The following is a 20,815-nucleotide window of genomic DNA, read 5'->3' on the forward strand; positions in this document are numbered from 1 at the left end:
TTGTAATCATGGAAAAACAAGTTAGTCGCATTAAAATTAACTGCACAATATTTTATAACAAACAAATATTAGAAATTGATTTATATGTCAGGGTTCGTACATTTAATTTAGCTATTCCAATAAAACCGGAAAGGTTTGGCGGAACATTTGAACTGTTTGAAGGGATAAGACTGAACTACATGTACTTCCCCTGTTCCCAGAACCAACACTTTGAAAATGATACATCATATCAAGTAGTAAGTGGTCATGTTTTATAGATTCATGGGAATTAGTTGTCAGCACTCCATCTGAGGCTCCTCAACCATTTTCTCCCTAAAATCCAGATTCCAATGCCAATGGAAGATATACCAATTAACATGTCCAAATTATTTTATTCTACAATGTAGGATACATTCTTTAGATACTACAAAAATGTTTGGACATTCCACCTAACCAACAAAAAACAAAATTGAAACCAAAATGATATGGAAAACTACATTTTCCAGAGGCAGAGGGTTTGAGAGCACAATAACTGTCTTCATACACCTAATCGCTATTTATTCCATTCCGGATAAGTTCTAAAATTACATAACTTTTTCATTCATTTGAAGCTATCTGGAGCCCTGTTTAAACAATGCACCATGCATGATACTTTTTAATGAGACCTGTTTAAAACATCGTAAATACTTCAAGCAAAATATTTTGTTGACTATAATTTAATAATTTGAGTTTTGAAAAAGTACTAGTGGATCATAATCTATCAAAGTTTGCTATTGATAGCTTTCTAAATTTTTCCCTCCCTCAGCTCGTTACAGATGACCTTTGTTGTTTATCCTGTTGACCCAAACAGGAAGTTGTCTAAATGACCGTTTTTTACGGATTGGACTAAATAGCGATAAGATGTATTAAAAAGGAGGGGGGTACAGACTACATGTTTTTCTGGTATCAGCCTGCTCCTAATACAAGTTTGCCCCCTTCCTTTTTTCTTTATATGTATATATCAAAATATTTATATTTCTATGAATAAAAATTTGTGGTAGCGTGTTCGCATCGAGTGCGGGAGGTCGTGGGTTCAAACACCTGCCGAGCAGACTACACGAATGAATTTTATTTTTACAGGACATTCGGTCTGGTAAACAACCTAGCATTACCAGACCGAATGAAATTTTACCAGACCATTTTTATTTTACATCTAATTGTATATCAGTCAGGGGTACTACTTGTACAAGTAATCTTTATTTACTTGAAGAAGTAAATAAAATATACTTGTATAAGTTAATTATAATGTTTGAATAATCTCCCCTTAATTTTCTAAAAAATTTACTTGTATAAGTAAATTTTTTTTACAATCCCACAAAAATTCTCTAGTTTTGAGATGTAAAAACATGCCTTTAACAATTTTTCTCAGGTTAGCTCATAATTTTTTATTAGAGTTCAATGTTTCATCTCATTAATTCAACAAAGAAACTGATTGCGCAAAGATCTTAAGTATTTGCGCAAGGCCTTCAAAAATTGCCCCTTGGGGGCTTGTAAATGAGCAGTGTTCTGAAGATAACAGACAAATGAGATTTTCATTGTCCATGAAATTACACTTAAATGATTAGTAAAGACATCTGCAAAGGACAGACAATTAAAAATTCTATTAGAGCAAAGAAGTCCTAAGAATTCAAGAAAAGAAGATAGGATGACTTTTTTACTTGTACAAGTAAAAAAATCTGAATGTCTAAGGGACATAACTAAGCCCAATTTTTTTTTTACCTATACAAGTAAATAAAGTACACTTGTATAAGTATCCTACAAATTTACTTATATAAGTATATTTATATTACTTCTTCAAGTAAATAAAAATTACTTGTACAAGTAGTACCCCTGACTGTATATTATCCGACAAAATACAACAAACTTATGACTTGTTGTGCCCTACTCCTCTCCAAAATGCACAAAAACAAAATCATGTGACAAGAGTGTATATTTTGATGAAAGTTGTGCACAATTGCTTGAATGCATTTCAGTGATAAAGAAAAGTAATGTCACATTTTATTGGATTTTGACATGAAAATTATTTGTGAACTAAAAATAATTTAGAGTTTCTGTATAAAATATTTCCTGTATCTTCTTTCTTTTTTATATATGTTTTGGTTTTCAATTCTAGTGTTTATATTTCATAGCTGTATTTTGTGAACCTGCTTGGATTTTTTTTTATTTATTTATTGTATTTGATCAGCAAACCCGGAATTGGCCTTATCTGTTCCCGGAATCTGATCCGGTATTGTCTATATTTCCGGTTGATGGCAGCCATTGTTGTTTTTGTCAGTCATATATGTTTTTACTCGGATTTACACATTACTTGTTGGCGATTTTCGGCATATAGCTAGCGGTTGAATAAAATAAATCGCTGTCATAAATAATAAAGATGAAAATGAATTTTGAGATCATTTGGGAATTTTGCTAGAATGCTAGAAAAATCCATGAAAAAAAACACCACTGGACATTCGGACCGGAATTCAACAAAATTTTACCAGACCGATCCATTATTCACCGGATTTGTCCGACGGTCCGACGAATTTCGTGTAGTCTGCTGCCGAGTCATTTGGAGTCAAACCAAAGACTTTAATATTGGTATTTGCTGCTTCTCCGCCAAGCACGCGGCATAAAGGAGTAAGAGCAAAGACTGGTCGGCTTGGAGTCAGAATAATGTGTTCTGGTAAGGTGATAGTCTTCCTGCGGACTGGTACTTTGTGAACTAGCACGTTAAAAATCCGGCTCAGTGTGTCGGTCTAGTACAAAGCAGAGTTCATATTCATATTACATTAACATGTTCTCGTCCTGAATTATTTATATTAATACATTAACTAAAACACGATTAAAAAAATTATTCAACACAAAACCAATAATTAAAAAGGGTGCGAATGTGAATGGGGGCAAACAGACCCAGTTTCACTATTTCTGGAGTAGCCCATTGAATTCTAGTCACTAGGCACCTGGTTTATAAAACAGCTAAATCTCTTTGCCTGCAATTTTTTGCATGGTTTTCACCCTTGGTCTGTTTGCCCATATTGATTTTTTGTTGTTGTATAATAAGTACATTGTTTACACAGCGGAATCCCCTGACTCTATATGTCCAGTGGTATTGCACATTACAATGTACCCGATTTGATCATATCCGCAATGTGACATCGTTCAGATTAACACATATTCAACAATGTACAAGTCATGTTTATTTACTAGAACATGTAGAAAATGCAAGTAATATTTACATTTTTGTACTTGTAAAAGTTAATTAGTAAGATTTTGATTTTTTTTCAATGTTTGAATTATAATCTTCTCATAATCTTTTACTAACCCTTGTGAGGTTAAAACATGCCTATTTTTTGGTTTTTTATCTTAATGGTTAATATTTTTTTTTAATTATAGGTCAACATTTTATTGTAAGAACTACATAATGTATATATATATATATATATATATATATATATATAGTACTAAAGAAAGAAAGCCATTGTACACTATTAGTAACCATCATCCGTGCAAGGCCTTCAAAAATTGACCCTGGAGGCTTGTAAATGAATAGTATTTTGAAGATAACAGAAAAATGAGATTTTCATTGTCCATCAAATTTTACTTTTATGAAGAGTGAATACAAAGTTATTAATGACAGACGATTTAAAACTTGATTACAGCAATGTATGTAGTAAAGAGAAATTCAAGAAAAGAATAAAATATGACTTTTTACTTGTATATATAAGTAAATAAAATTGAATGTCTAAGACTCCAAAATAATTTACCACTGTACAAGTACAAAATGTAAATAAGAAGCATTTGTATGAACTTACCTCTGACTAACATAAATAGAATGGTTGTTTTAGTCTTCGGAAGGGACAGCAACAGTTAAAATTAATAAAGCATAAATATTGAATTCCATATGTAACCATCTTCCAAAGTGACCTGTATTTGAAAGTCATCATTGACCTAACAAACAGGTAATGGAAATTTAGCAGTTTCGTAACACAGTGCAGGATAGGCCAACCAAATCAAAGCATTTTTCACATCACTTATTCATATCACACTCCGTTCAGTATAATGGATATTTCTTCATGTGGAAAATAGATAACAGGCCACAACCATAAGAGAAATGTATTTATATATACCAACCTTTGGTTATTTTAGAGATGATTAAATTAAATCATCCTTGTTCTAGCTCCCTGAGTTCAAGTTGTATTCTTACATTTGAGATTGTTTTATCATGCTTCATCATGTATAATAAAGGAAGTTAGTATCTGACATTCTTTTCACATCCTTAATTGTCCTTCATGCCATGCATGCCTGCTATCACCAATCTGACATTGTGAATGGTTTTGTCATGTGCATGGCTCTACACTTGCTACTTGATATTTTTTAAATTCATAAATTTTTGAGATATTTTGAATATTCTGAAGTTGGAACAGGATATGTTTTGCACAAATGAAAACTAATTTTTAATCATTTTGACGGCATTTTTGTATGCAGCATTTTCTGAAATAATAAAATTAATCTAGTATTATTTACCATTGTTGAACAATCGCCATAATAAATGCATTCAGCATGTTCAGAAATATCTGAATTATCAACTTATTTTTTTAATCATATGAAGATGATTTACACATCTACATATATGTAGCAGAAATTGCTTATATCATCAATACATCTTGTCTCATTTTGATTCTTATTGCTTTTACTCCTTTGTTATTATTTTATCGACTTTTAATTTTTCTGAAAGTTTACAGTAAACAATATATGATTCAGTTAAAAATCACACTTGCTTGTGTTGACGAGTAAATCTTAGAAAAACTTGAGAGAGTTTTCTGATTATTGAAGGTGATAGAACTTTGATTTTAGTCTCTGTCATATGATATTACTAGTAATAGAATATACAGAGACATATTTCAGAGTGAATCACCCCCTTTCATCTTGTGTGCACAAACGTTTAAATTTATAAGATTTTCTACCCCAGGTTATAATAGATAACTGTGGATGAATTTGGTCAAACCTTTCGTAATTTTTGGTCCTCCATGCTTTTCAACTTCTTACTTTATTTGGCCTTTTAACTTTTTTATTGGATCTTCACTAATGAGTCTTTTGTAGACGAAATGAGCATCTGGGATACAACATTATGAGCTTGGTATCTTAAATGATTTGTTTTTACAGTGATGTAGACAAATTTCATGTATGTAAAAAACATTATTATAATTTATGACTATATTAATTTATTTTATAATAGGATTTGGAATTCTCCTTAAAGAGTAGATGGACAGGATACATGTATACATTTAATAATTAGCAGTAATTGTAAACATGGCAACACTAGAGAATTTAGCAGAAAGTTTTGATGGTCGACTAGAATGCATGCGCACACTTGTAGATCTACAGTTTGCAGCAGAAGAGGTCGACTGTAACAAACATTTTGAAACCTTGTTGAATGAAGTTGAAAAACTTGAAAATGTCTTGTCTGTGATGAGATCTGTGGTTCAAAAACAGAAGGAAGAAACTAAACAAATACAGGTTTGAATTTAGATTTGATATAAAAAGTACTGAAGATGTGTTTTGTTTAAAAAAAACAAAAAAATTAGCAGACAGTGAATCAAATTTATGAAATATTACATGTAGTTTACATCTATATTTCCATTAATTTGGCAAGCTTAGCCATTCTTAAGAAATGGTAAATGTGTAGGTCATAATTCCCATAAACCCTAGCCTGAAGCCCCTGGTTAGTATAATTCTCATAAACCCTAGCCTGAAGCCCCTGTTTAGTATAATTCCCATAAACCCTAGCCTGAAGCCCCTGTTTGGTATAAATCTCATAAACCCTGACCTGAAGCCCCTGTTTAGTATAATTCCCATAAACCCTAGCCTGAAGCCCCTGTTTAGTATAATTCCCATAAACCCTAGCCTGAAGCCCCTGTTTAGTATAAATCCCATAAACCCTAGCCTGAAGCCCCTGTTTAGTATAAATCTCATAAACCCTAGCCTGAAGCCCCTGTTTAGTATAATTCCCATAAACCCTAGCCTGAAGCCCCTGTTTAGTATAAATCTCATAAACCCTAGCCTGAAGCCCCTGTTTAGTATAAATCCCATAAACCCTAGCCTGAAGCCCCTGTTTAGTATAAATCCCATAAACCCTAGCCTGAAGCCCCTGTTTAGTATAATTCCCATAAACCCTAGCCTGAAGCCCATGTTTAGTATAATTCCCATAAACCCTAGCCTGAAGCCCCTGTTTAGTATAAATCTCATAAACCCTAGCCTGAAGCCCCTGTTTAGTATAAATCTCATAAACCCTAGCCTGAAGCCCCTGTTTAGTATAATTCCCATAAACCCTAGCCTGAAGTCCCTGTTTAGTATAATTCTCATTCAACTAGTGGAGAAGCACTTGTAATTCCTTAATCGTCTAGTGATTATCTTAAAGTGTTTGCGTAAGTACTGGTGTCCCTAAATTATTATTTACGGCTTCTGTTACTTCTAATCAAAGGGAACGAGTCGTCAACACTATATACCTAGCTAGTTACTAACAATGATGGCTTTGATGCTTAAATGGACACAGGGGCTATCCCAGGTAAATATTGAAAAAACTTACATGAACACCTGAAGAAGTTTCTTGTTACAAAAAGAAATATGAGGGAAAACGTTCTCGGCTTTTTAAACAACATTCATGAAGAATATGAGGGATAAACATTTTGGGGACAACCCACCATTTGGGGAACAATTCACCAAATAAGTAACAATCCCTCAGTTGAGTAATAGTTGACGAGTGCTTAGAATGTGAATTCTTTAGCTGAGTCTTTTACTTGAAATGGCACAAGTTTATCATGTTTATAGAAAATTAAATGTGATGATTAGTTTCAAAAGAACTATATTGATATTTTGAATTTTAAAATCATTTAGTCTTGAAAGTTGTCAATATTCAGAAGTTTTCATCATGTTCATAGGCTTTAAACTTCTCAGAAAAACAGGTTAGAGCTTATCATCTTTTGGAGAAGTTGCTTGTATCATGAATACAAATGTATGTGTCATTTTAAATATAAAATATGAATTAAAAAAAATGTTATCAATAGAAAAATATCCCTCATTTCAGAGATTGTTACTCATTTGGGGAACTGTTTCCCATTTTGAGGGTTGTCCCCAACCTAATAAATAAACTATTCATTTTAATCTTATATTTCTCTTTTAAATTTTTGGTCTTGTGAAAATTAGTTCAGTCTAATAGACATAACATTTGGTCACTAGCCCAATAGTCAAAAGTTTTTGGCACACTGGTTGTATCATGACTGAGTATCATCCATTTAAAGGTTGTATTAAGACCAGACTGAATTCTCAGTTTCATGTAAAAAAATTACTTAAGAGATTGGCTATTCAATAAAAACATAAATGTGACCCAGTGAAATATTAATTATGGTTGGGTGTTTTTGTACTGTGAAAGTGTAAAAGATTCTAAAATTTCCTCTATAGATGGTTGCCCCATTTTCAAAGTGCCTTCCCTGTGAACCCTGTATGTTTTGAAGAAACAGTCTTAACTAAAAGTTTGGATAATAGGATAATCTGGATTAGACTTTCTTGGTGTGAGCTCACTACGACTACATGTATAACTAGTGTGCATTTTCAGGCCCAGTTTTTGTACCCTTGATATAATACAAAACCCCCAAAGCCATGCAATTGCACATGAATAGCATCCGACATAAGGTTCTAAATACCTACTCTGTGATCCACTAAGGGCATTGATGACTGTTCACTAACACACACCATGACTTGTGTGTAAGCTAAGGAATCTCTAGAACAAAATTCTGTATTAGTTTGGAATAAGAAAATTATATGAAAATGTAAGACCTTTAAAATCTAAACAGTTGTTCCTGCAAGATACATTTATATGTTGTGGGATTTAATGCCACTATCCAAGCAGAAACTGGTTACTCTTTTGGAGGGTCTGAGGTTTTGGTTTGTTTGTGTTGCTTAATCTTTGGTTTTCTTATTGGTATTTTGGGATCTGCTGTCTTTGAGTTTGTCTTCTGATCATCGTGTTAATTATGATTTTCATTTGCCCTTATTTTGTATAGCCTTACTATTTTAATCATCAGCCTTTGTCATGTTTAATAACTGTCATGACTGTAACAGGAGAACATTGTATTTTTATAATTTCAAAATATTGTCACTTACCAAATTAAACAAGTGATGTTTTTGACTTTTTTTTCAGGAGGTTAAGTTGACATTTGAAAGTCTGATTAGCCATTTGCAGTATAGTTGTCAACATGTTCCTGTACACATACCACAACCAGCAAAGAAGGAGGCTGTTCTCCAGTAAGAAATATTTTAGGTCCTAACCTTTCAATCATTAAATTCATTTTTGCCCCATGTTTGGTTTTAAGACTGTACAAAAAAGATTGACAATATATGACGGTAAATGAATGGTTTTCTTTTGTTTTGTTTATAACTAGAAGATGCAGCGAAATCGCGGTTCAATTGGGCAAGTGTTGAAACAAAGAGTGTCAAGGGTGCCTGTGTTTACTCATAAAAAGGAGGAGGGGTCCGGACGTCGGGTGCCTGTGTTTACACATAAAAAGGGGGGAGGATCACTTTGACACTTTCAACGCCCATTTCATTTTTGGACAGTTCTGCACCTGAGTAAAAAGGGTGGATGTCGTTTAATTTAGCAAAATGATGCACTTACAATACAATACAGGATCCTTGAAGACCTAACTTCTTTCTTACTTTCACATGGATTTCGCATGCATGAAAGCGTATAAGACACGGATCAATAACGGTCTCAGAATTTGGATATTTTCTCAAAAATTGGCGTTTTCTGTGGAAAAAAGATTGTTTCAAAGACAAATTTAGGAAGTACAAAACACTACATTTATACGTCATATCACAAATTTTTCCTGCTTTGTATGGTTTCAGACGAGTTGCAGCTCAATGAAATCGGTATCTCTCTTCCTTTAGTAGTATAGAAGCCATTTTCTAATTCCAATAGAACATGGGGTAAACATACTCCATATCACAATTTTATCAGCAATATCAGTTGTATTTTCATTGACACTGGAAATATGAATGGAAAATTATGTGGAAGTTGCTCATTATGAATTTTTAAATTAAAAAAAGAGTAAGTCATTTAACACTTGTTTCCATTCTCTATTTTATAATCTAAATGTGAAACACTTGGTTTTTTTTGACACACCATCAAATTAAAATTGCTGCTTTAGACACGTCTTATAGGTCAGATTCAAATGGAAATATTTCTGAATGTTTTTCATCAGAGTTTCATATACATCCACTGAATTCATCTTTTTACAGGGATGCAAAAACTAAAAAAGAGAGCCAGACAAATACAGTGAAAAGTGGTAATGGTACCAATAAAATAAAATCTGCAGAAAAAAATGAGAAAACCTGTAAAAAGTTAGGAAAATTAGATGTGTATGTACCAACAGTGGAATATGTAACAGTTGAAGAGTTTGAAGGAGTACCCAAGTATGTATACCTACATGTATACACAGGTTGTAGTATGTATACCTACATGTATACACATGTTGCATACCTGTACCTAACTCACCCTTGTCTTCATTTGTTGATTTTCTATATCTTTAAGTAGACTTTAAGCAAGTTTCACTCACGTGTATACAGGACACACTGATTTAAAAACAACCAATGACAAGGTTCCTGACTATTGTTTTAGTACTAAGTCCTTCCTGTTTAATCTTTACCAGAAGAATATAGTCATCTATGTTGGGATGTTATACTATTGTTTCAGAAAAGGGAGAAGGTTTGGTACCATTAAAACGTTTAATCTCGCTGCAAATGTTTGCACCTGTCCTAAGTCAGGAATCTGATTACAGTAGTTGTCGTCTGTTTATGTAGTTCATACGTGTTTCTCGTTTCTTGTTTTTATATAGATTAGACCGTTGATTTTTTCCGTTTGAATGGTTTTACACTAGTAATTTTTTGGGGCCCTTTATAGCTTGCTGTCCGGTGTGAGCCAATGCTCCCTGTTGAAGGCCGTACCTTGACCTATAATGGTTTACTTTTATAAATTGTAACTTGGATGGAGAGTTGTCTCATTGGCACTCATACCACATCTTCCTATATCTATATACAATTTAAACCTAATCAGGAAAAGCACTCTAATATCAGTATTAGAGACAACAGAGCACAGTAACAAGTTTAGATAATACTAAAAACATATCAAATAACAAATGCGCTAAGATATAAGAAGATTGTACATAGTACATAATGTGCTGCCATAGAAGTAATGTCTTCTTTCACACTCATATCAGCAGCTCTACTTCCAAGTAGATTTAAAATATTTTCTTAAACAGTACCAAAAAAAACCCCAAAAGCAACATGAACTAATAAACTGCAATGTTTCATGAAATTGATAGTTGATTTTAAAGTCAAGGTGGTGTAAAATAGATCATCATGTATGTCACTGATTTTGATAAAAAAAATTCATACAAAGTAACTTTGGCTCATTGAACTATAACTGAAATTTTTGAAAAATAATTCATTTATCACTTAATTTCTGAAATATTACCAAATTAATCCTTTCAAAATAGATGCACATATATATACAAAGCTTATAAAATAAGCAAAAAATGTTCTTATTTTTGTCTTAAGGTCCTCTGATGCATAGATTTTTCTTACAAAATGACATGTTGTTGATACTTTGCTCATGAGCATTGTTATTGCAAGACTGTGAAAATTACAGAAAAAAAATCAAATGAAAGGGTTGAAGTTAGGGAGATTTTGACCTCCCTCACAGATGATGTCCAAAGGGGGAAGATTTAAAATTTTTAAAATGAAAAAGAGGAAGTCTCCCCCCTTTAATCTGTGCCTTTACAAAATTTCAATCTAGGTAACTATGATGAGTTTTTATTTTTTTGGGGAGGTATTCTTAAGAAATTAAGTTGTCATTATTATATTGTTGAGTATAGTACTTATTGATATACAAACAGCAAGAGAATATTTATTAGCAAGTAAATATCAAGAGAAACTTTAAATTGCAAAAGCTGTTATTGATTAAATCACTGTGTAAACTGTAAATACGTTTGAGTTATCTCCCTTTGTAAATTAGGTTTTGCAATAAATTTGTTATTGATGAAAATAAATCATTTTTGGGTAAAGATTGCATGAAATGCAATCAAAACCCTGTGGTACTGACTTGATATCTAAATCTTCCAAGGTTTATCACTACTTTTGAGATACACAAAATATAGTGCATTGATTATAACATTCTATACATCCCATCCATGAACATTTCCAGAAATTTATCAATGAAATAAACACTCAGATATTCAAGTCACAAAATTATGTTATACTTGTCAAGAAAATTACATAACTTTTGCAAGGTATAGGAATCTAATATCTGTTCTAAAAATATCAAAAAAAGGATGTCATTGTTAAAGTCATTTTCAAAAATTGGAGTTATCTTCCTTTTTCCAGAATTGTAGTTGAATCAACCACAACCAATGCTTTATACAATGCAATGTTTAATTTGACTTCCCACTGATAAATTAAAGCAATCTTTACCTTTCAGTGCTAACAAGCACTTTAATGATTCTTGCTTTTGATAATGTGATTCTTTAATTAAAAATAATAACAGATATATATCTATATTTCATATTGCAGATACATGAAAGGGCGTTTAACATACACCCAAGTGAATGGTGCAATAGATGAATTAAACAAGCCATTAAAGGAAAAATACAAAATATTATCAATGAAGAGGACAACGTTGAATGATGTTAACAGGAAAAGATATGAAAAATTCAAGTTACAGGAAACAAAAGACACAGCAGGTTTGTTGAGTTACACAACTGCCAACTTTAATAATAATTTAGGTACAAACTATACAAATATTAGCTCTACCCCCAATTGCAAGATTACAATGCAATGACTTGTTTTTTTCAAATGAGGATTTTTTACCAATTTTCATGTTTGTGCCTATTATCTTGAAAACAAAACAATTAAGATGATCAGCAAAACAAGATCCACAAATTTCTAATATAACTGAAGCCATCAATTGACTTAAATGATGAAGTTGTTTTAACCAATTTTTCCACTTTGTTGATTTTACTGGAAAACTAAATAGGCTAGTGATTATAAACAGCAAAAATCATCACCCATGCATTTACTAAAAATAACAATATGACTACAACCATCAAATTGTTCTAGGTTTTTGTCTTTCAATGATTATATTTGATGAATTGCTTTTTGCATATTACCTTGAAAACTATAATAAATAGACAATTATAGTATATTGGAAAATACTGTCAGCAAAACATGATCAACAAAAATGTCAATATGACCAAAACAATCAACTGCCTTATTATAGAAGTACTGGTTCTTGCCAATAAATGACTATTTTTCAATCTATATTGGGCATTTTTTTATAACAATAAATGCAAATTTGAAAAACCAGACCTGCCCTTTCTCAATAAGATTTTTACAGTGTAGTATACTATTTGTGGGACAAATTATGATAAAATTGTAGAAATTCTTTTTCTTATGTTATGCATAGAACAGGAAGAAATAAATTTGAAAGCGCATGTAAAAAAATGGCAAGCACCAGTTTATAAAGGTCACCCTGGGAACCAGAGAATAATGACCTTACAAGATAGTTGACCTTTGAAATTAGGTTCAAAATACATAGGTATTACTACAGCGGAACAAGAAAAGAATGACCTGACAACACAGGTTTTCTCTTAAAAGAAGTGACCTTTGTAGCAGGTTTGACTGTCAATACACTGTCCAAAGTAGAGACTATATTTACATTTGATTTATTGCAGGGGGAAACATAAAAATACCGTCGGTTCATCTGTCAATCTGGTCTTGTTAGCGCTCTCACATGTACAATTCTTGCCAGATTTTTTTTATTTATCTCAAAAACTATAGCTGATAAACAGTAATTTGAAACAGTGAAAATTACCAATTTCTACAAAAACTCTTACTTTATTAAAAAGCATATATTTACTGTGAGGCCAATTTAAATTACTTGATTTTATTCATTTCAGTTACCAGTAACTGCTTTGAATTCTGAAAGTCATTTCATTTTTCATAAATATTGGGATGACCACTAGGCACTTAGTGGTGGATCATTTGATTTTGGGAAGTTTTCCTGAAACATTTTGTAAATAATTTTTTTTATCCTAATGTTATGTAAACCTGCTACAAAAGAAAAAAATAATTTACTTGCCTCGATTCCAATGAACTCTCTGTAAAAGCCTTATATTTTAAAATTTAGATTTTCTTCTAGATAAGAGATTAAAGGTACACAAGACAAGGGGAAAATAATCAAAATGGCCTAATTTTCCCTTGTGAGTGATTTACTATCATAGGAACCTTCAATTTTAGTTTTCGTGGTGAGATCCGTTTTTAAGATGTCAAAATGTCAGTCTCAGAAATAATACATAATCATATGGTCAGTTACCAGTGTCTGTAATCATTATAATTATCATCAATGCAGCTGACAGCATGTATTTTCAAAAGTGTAATTTCAACATGCACAATTGACAGTGCCATTGTTAAGTAAAATATGCTCATCCATTCAATCATTTCCTTAATAAACAGTTCTGTCATTAACATAACAATTAATTCACACCTTTTTTTTTTCAACAATAAATTGTCATGCTATTGGTCCATCCAGTAAATGCCAGGTGTAATAAGAAAGTTTACTGGTATAGGTGAACCTCAAATTAAAATATTCAGTGAAATACATATTTTCTATAATTTTGTATGCAATCTTTTAATCAGTTTAATTGAGGTCTGGAGCTGGCATGTCAGTAACTGCTAGTAGTCTGTTGTTATTTATGTATTATTGTCATTTTGTTTATTTTCTTTTGTTTCCTATTCTGACATCGGACTCGGACTTCTCTTATACTGAGTTTTACTGTACGTACTGTTGTGCGTATGTTTTTTCTACATTGGCTAGAGGTATAGGGGGAGGGTTGAGATCTCAAAAAACATGTTTAACCCCGCCGCATTTTTGCGCCTGTCCCAAGTCAGGAGCCTCTGGCCTTTGTTAGTCTTGTATCATTTTTAATTTTAGTTTCCTGTGTATAATTTTGGAGTTTAGTATGACGTCCATTATCACTGAACTAGTATACATATTTGTTTAGGGGCCAGCTGAAGGATGCCTTCGGGTGCGGGAGTTTCTCGCTGCATTGAAGACCCATTGGTGGCCTTCGGCTGTTGTCTGCTCTATGGTCAGGTTGTTGTCTCTTTGACACATTCCCCATTTCCATTCTCAATTTTATTTGCAAAACTATGAAATCAAGTTTCCACAAAAATACAATTTTTACACAGTAATATGAATATAACAATGGCGCTTACATCAATCTGTTATGGGATGATTATTTTAAAAAGTAATAGATTGAATAACAAATTAATGAACTTATTTATATGTAATCGATTACATTACAATTATTTGTAACATAATGTACATTTGCATATGTTTTAACAAGTGTTTAATAATCACTTCTTAATGTACTTCATTGGGTAATAACAATGAAATGCTTTAATTACAAAAATCAATAAATTTATATGCAGTTTATTTTAATACTGGTATATATATATGAAATTTATTTTATGAAATTTGTGAGGGAAAATAAGGGTTCTAAATTCCATTACCATCTGATCAAAGTGGGCTCATTTAAGTCAATTATCAAAGTCAATATAAAGAGCAATATTTGCACTTTGCCTCAACAGGCTCATAATTTTCTGCTCCCTCAGGGAACACAATTATTTCAAAGCAGACATCATATTACAAGTATCAAACACATTTGGAAGGGTAAATTCATGTAGTAAACTGTGTTTAAAACAAGTCGCACATTTACACTCTACAAGAATGGTTATACTTAAACTGAAATTATTGAAAATGTAAATATGATCTATCATATTGAATCATGATCAAACATAGTGAACCATGATCAAACATAGTGAACAATAGTTTGATGAATTTTTATTCATGATAGTATATATAAAAAAACAATTTTCATATATAAAATTTGAAACACCGAGTTATCATATGAATGTGATCTAAAAGTAATCATGATACACCTGTTTTTGTCACGCCTGCGACGAAAGTCAGCGAGACACAGGGATTGCTTTTCCGGCGAAGGAGATAACGGCGTCAACAATTGTTAAGTTTTTTGCATAAGTTAGTTTGATAGGAGCTACTTGTGATAAGTCATTGATGTTTAATATATAGTTGTATTACTGTCAGTACATATCAATTTGACAACTATTTTGAGGCCCAGTCCTGTAGGTTATGGTCCAGGGACTTTGAATTAATTAGCAATTTTCAATGTTAAGTTTTTCTGCTTAAGTTAACTTGATAGGATCTACTTGTGATACATGTAGATCAATAATATTTTGTATGAAGTCGCATTACCGGTACTATCAGTACATGTCAGTTTGATGACTATTTTTAGGCATCCTAGGTCCAATGACTTTGAATTAATTAGTAATTTTAATTTTAAGTTTTTTCTTAAGTTAGTTTGATGGATCTACTTGTGATAGATCAATGATAGTTTGTATGAAGTTGCATTACTATCAGTACATATCTGTTTGATGACTATTTAGAGGCCCTGCACCCTAGCCCTAGGACATGGTCCAATGACTTTGAATTAATTAGTAATTTTCAATGCACCCTATGACATGGTACAATGACTTTGAATTAATAAGTAATTTTCAATGCACCCTAGGACATGGTCCAGTGACTTTGAATTAATTAGTAATTGCTTAAGTTAGTTTGATAGGATCTACTTGTGATAATAATATAATAATAATAATAAATTCTTTATTTAAAGAGGGTAAACTCAGTTAGTTACAATAAACTAATCTTCCCTGAGGCCCTCACATACAAATTACAATACAATCAAAAACAGATATTTACACATAGTTAATTTTTACAGTCAAGTAGTTCGATGTAATATTGTTAACATAATAAGATATAAAACTGTTCAAGATGTACATGTAGTCAAAAAATCAAATAAAAATAAAAAAAACAAAAAATATACAAATACATTGTAGAAAACATAATTTTATCAGGACTGTGTTAAGATCAATGATATTTTGTATGAAGTTGCATAACTATCAGTTCATATCAGTTTGACGACCATGTTGAGGCCCTGCCTCCTAGATCATAGTCATGATAGTCCAGTGACTTTGAATTAATTAGCAATTTTCAATGTTAAGTTTTTTGCTTAAGTCAGTTTAATAAAAACTACTTGTGATAGATCGATGATATTTTGTATGAAGTTGCATTACTATCAGTACATATCAGTTTGACCACTATATCAAGGCCCTGTCCACTAGATCATGGTCCAATGACTTTGAATTAATAAGCAAAAAGTAAAATAACAAAAATACCAAACATAAAGGGAAATTCAAAATGGAAAGTCTTTTATCAAATAGCAAAATCAAAAGCTCAAACACACCAAACAAATGGAAAACAACTGTTAATGTTGCTGTACATCAGATTGTCTTTTCTGAATTTTGTGCTGACAGGTGAGACTTATATCTGTTTCAACAGTTTGTTTTCCATTGTAATTGATTGAAGTACGATTACTTGTAATCAGAAAATGTATTATTACTGTTTACCTGTGATTACACTGCAAAATGCAATCGATTACAGCTGATTATGATTACCCTAAGCCTGTCTGTAATGCCCAAGTTAATTGTATTAGGAAGTGGACTGATTCTGGTTCATTTGCCTGAAGTATTGCAGGGAAATATTGGCGGCAGAAATATGGACAGCTGCTTTTTGTTTGTTAGGGTTTTAGTTTATTTTTTGTGCTTGCTGCATTGGAGAGGCCAAGCATTTAAGTTTTACCACTTGTACTTTAAACATGTTATATCTTTATAATGGTATTATATATTCAAAAGTATTCTTATTTTGTCACAGAATATATTTGGATTATCATGACCTACATTTTACACATGGATAACCTCATCTTTAGTTTTGCATTTAGATCCAAGATTTAGATCTTTCAGATAGTTTCTTTTAGCAGATCTAGAGCATCCATTTCTAAAAGACACATCATATAGTTCAATTAGATTTGATTCAGATAAAAAAAAATTGAAGTATTTTGTTATTTTACTCTAGAATTGCAATAAACAGAATATCATCATTTTACAAAACCAATTTAGATCTCCTGAAGGAAAATCACTTATATTGTGTATTTGAAGTATAGTCTCTACAATGAGTTTTACACCAATTTCAGGATGTTATTAACAAGCTAATTTATCTGAACAGATTTTTATTCAATATAAAGTATTGATTTTCCAGATAAGAGACTTGTTTTTCATTTCAAGTATTTCTTTCAATCAGAATATCGGTAAGCAGGAGCCATGGAAACGATATAATTCAGATATAATCTGTTTCAGATTTAATTTTATTGAAAAATGTTATTTTAATTCTTTTAAATTCTACTTAAGACTGAGAAAATAAAAGATTTCTTGTTCTAATATTAATGTAAATTTCAATAGCATATGACATTTGAAATAACAATTTGCTCAATATTTTTTGGATTTGTCTATTTTAAAACGGAATTAATTTTCTTTTTTTTTTAATCATTACCTAGAAAATACATATTCGCAATAGATTTTTTTTTTATATAAAAAGTGTTCAAAATTGGTTTGACTATTTCATTGTACTTATTTTCTTTAACCACTGTAATAAAAATGGCTTGTAACTGTATATGATATAATCATGAGTAGAATATAATAATTTAAGTTTCCTGTTATTGTCTGCAAATTTTTTTTTTAATTTTGTGAAGGTTTGTACTCTAATTCTTACAATAATTTCAAACATTTTTGCTGAAAATAACTCAAGTTTTGAAGAATTTCTCTGAAAATTATTATGTCTTTTTAACCAGGATCTTCCCCATTGTAGAAACCAGTTTTGTCGTTGTGGTCCATAGAGACACTGTTACATTGCACCCTTGCGGGAATTTTAAAGAGATTCATTTCTAAGTTTGTCTGTATTTTTCACAGATTATAATCATGATCTCTCCTAAATAAAAGATGTCATAGTGCATACATAAACCTTCCTAGGCAAATTAAAGTGCACCAAATTTAAACCTAAACAATTAGAAGACTTTTATCAATTTGGTCAGTTGCATGTACAGAAATCAGTGTTTTGGGTCAGGCCTCTTCAAAAGGTTTCTTGATGTTTGAGGAGGTAACACCATGCGTTAAAATTTCTGATCTACATAAAATATTTGTCAAAGGCTCATTTGGCATTGAAATTTCTTGAATACCACACTGATGAATACATTTTAATGTTTGATCTACAATTGATTCATTGAAGTACATGTACTTTCTCCTATTTCTTTATGTTGCCTGACAATGTGAAGCGGTAGGTAGTGACACATCAAGATAATTTCTATCATCTTGCTTCATCATCATTGTCTAATTTGTTGATATGCAGCTTTTTGAAAATAGTTTGACAGTAAACAACCAAATTGTACAGATTCTTCTACAGTAATAAGATATGAAGTTGTATACCTGCGACTCTTTTCACAAAAAATCTTACGACTAAAATTGGTCGTAAGTTATACTGAAATGTGTATGACTTACGAGTATTTTTACTCTTAAGATTTTTTGTGAAAAGAGCCGCTGCTTTTTAAAAGTTTTGGGAATTCCAATACCAAAACATGAACCTATCCATTTCTGCTTAATTTTTGTAGACAACAGACAATCTGTTTTCCTTGGAAGACTTATAAAAATATATGAGTCTTCCAAGAAAAACAGATTGTCTGTTGTCTATTGATGCCCCTGAGCTTATATAATAAGTGCACATTTTCTTCACAAGGAAGTCAATAGTTTTCATGAAGTGTAAATATGTTTTTAACTCAGGATTGTTTTTACAAAAATTATAAATTCCAACTCCTCTTACCTTTATTACTGTATAACTTTCTTTTTAGGAGAATATTTCATAGTGGAGGAAGACATTAAAGAATTTTCAACTTTAAAAATGGACAATGTTGGACGTGCTATATTGACTGTTCTGCGGCACTGTGGTCGAATGAAGGAAATTAGAGGAGGTGGTCACATCAGATATGCTTGTCTCCCTGTGTACTGATTATAATCAGATCAAACTATGCGTTTATTATCCTTCAAAAATAGGTCAATATATCTATTGACTGGTATGGCCATTGATTTGACTCCATCAAAAATGGTCGCTATATCTATTGACTCATATGGCCATTGATTTGACTGTATCAATCAAAAAGAGGTGGCTAAATCTATTGACTCGTATGGCCATTAATTTAACTGTGTCAATCAAAAATAGGTTGCTATATATATTGACTGGTATGGCCATTGTTTCGCATGGATTAGAAACTGGTTACACATTATAGATCATTATACATGTATGCTTATTTTTTTATATGACTGAAAAGTAAAGTGGGTGGAAAAGGTCTGTTTAATCAAAATTACAAAAGGGCCATTTGCAAAATGTACAAAGTATGTATTTATGATGGGATAGTGGTATTTAAAAATATGCCTCTTTTGTTTAAAGAGAAACAAAATAAAGTGAAAAAAGAAATGTTTATAGACTTTTGAGCAAATGATATTTTGTGTTAGAATTAAAAATAGCTTAAAAATATCAATACCATAATGGTTATAACCCTATTGACCAAGACCTACAGGTCAAATAATGGGTATGATAGTTATTTTTGGTATACTTAATTTGGTGGGTAAGGGTTAACAACAAATTTAAATGTTCAACAAAGCACAAATTTTCTATACGCTAGTATGCAGACTTTGGTAAAACTAATATCGACAAAATACAAGTTTCATCAATCAATGAAAATCAGTGTCCAGGAAAATAGATAAATCCATAGTATCCTTTATCTGTTTAGTCAGAGTTTGCCTTGGTCTCCCTCATCAGCTACTTAAACTTGATGATTTTATTTTTTGATTTTTTGATCAACCAATAAAGAATCACAGAAACTGAATACTTGATAAATATGTTTCTTGCTGACCCACTGTCTACTGTAAAGAGCATCACACAAAATGAATAGACATCATAAAATAGATTAAAAGGTAAAGAGAAAATAAAATGTTAAAAAATTTAAGTGACGTGTAAGATTTTTAAAATCCTGAAACAGACAAAATACACATCATTGCTTTAAAAAGCTGTTCTATTCATATAAAATGTATATCTTACAAACAATAAAATAATATTAGTCATGTGTATGTATTTTTTATTATATTGTCGAACAGAGTTTGGGAGATAACATTTCATATATTTGTCCATTGCATATAAAAATAAGAAGATGTGGTATAAATACCAACGAGACAACTCTCCTCAAGAGACCAAATGACACAGAAATTAACAACTATAGGTCACTGTACGGCCTACAACAATGAGCAAAACCAATACCGCAAATTTGGCTATAAAAGGCCCCAAAATGACAAATGAAAAACAATTCAGACGAGAAAACCTACGTCCTAATTTATGTACAAAATAATGAATGCAAAAACAGGTCATTTTTGCAAAAGGATCCAAAACTACATTTAAAAGTAAAGGATATTTTATTTGTACATGTATGTACATTATTGACTCCACATATGGTCAATAAACAGATTAGGTCAACTTCTTGAACATTTAAGCATGTACTTGTGTGGTTTATTTTACCTAATTTTTCAGATCACACCATTTGAAAATTATAGATTATAAATGTTTTGTCAGTCTACAGATCTTGGATAGAAGGAAACTTTCATTCTAAAAATATTGGGTCACCTCAACCTACATTTTTTCACATTTTTAAATTTGATAACAACAAAGGTTGAATTTGGTGTTGATGACTTA

The 20,815-nt window shown here is 31.5% G+C and overlaps 1 protein-coding gene across 1 annotated transcript; it reads left to right on the plus strand.

The window, feature by feature from the left end:
• Window positions 1-121: 121 nt before the first annotated feature.
• LOC127735726 (spindle and kinetochore-associated protein 1-like) lies at window positions 122-20,195 on the plus strand. The gene is made up of 6 exons (XM_052246007.1): window positions 122-236; window positions 5,237-5,517; window positions 8,198-8,301; window positions 9,295-9,468; window positions 11,623-11,792; window positions 18,924-20,195. Exons 2-6 carry the CDS (start codon window positions 5,311-5,313, stop codon window positions 19,079-19,081), a joined length of 813 nt encoding a protein of 270 aa, XP_052101967.1. The 5' UTR covers window positions 122-236; window positions 5,237-5,310; the 3' UTR covers window positions 19,082-20,195.
• Window positions 20,196-20,815: the final 620 nt, after the last annotated feature.

The sequence above is a fragment of the Mytilus californianus genome, unplaced genomic scaffold, assembly GCF_021869535.1.
Source record: "Mytilus californianus isolate M0D057914Y unplaced genomic scaffold, xbMytCali1.0.p SCAF_3, whole genome shotgun sequence".
Classification (NCBI taxonomy): Eukaryota; Metazoa; Mollusca; class Bivalvia; order Mytilida; family Mytilidae; genus Mytilus; species Mytilus californianus.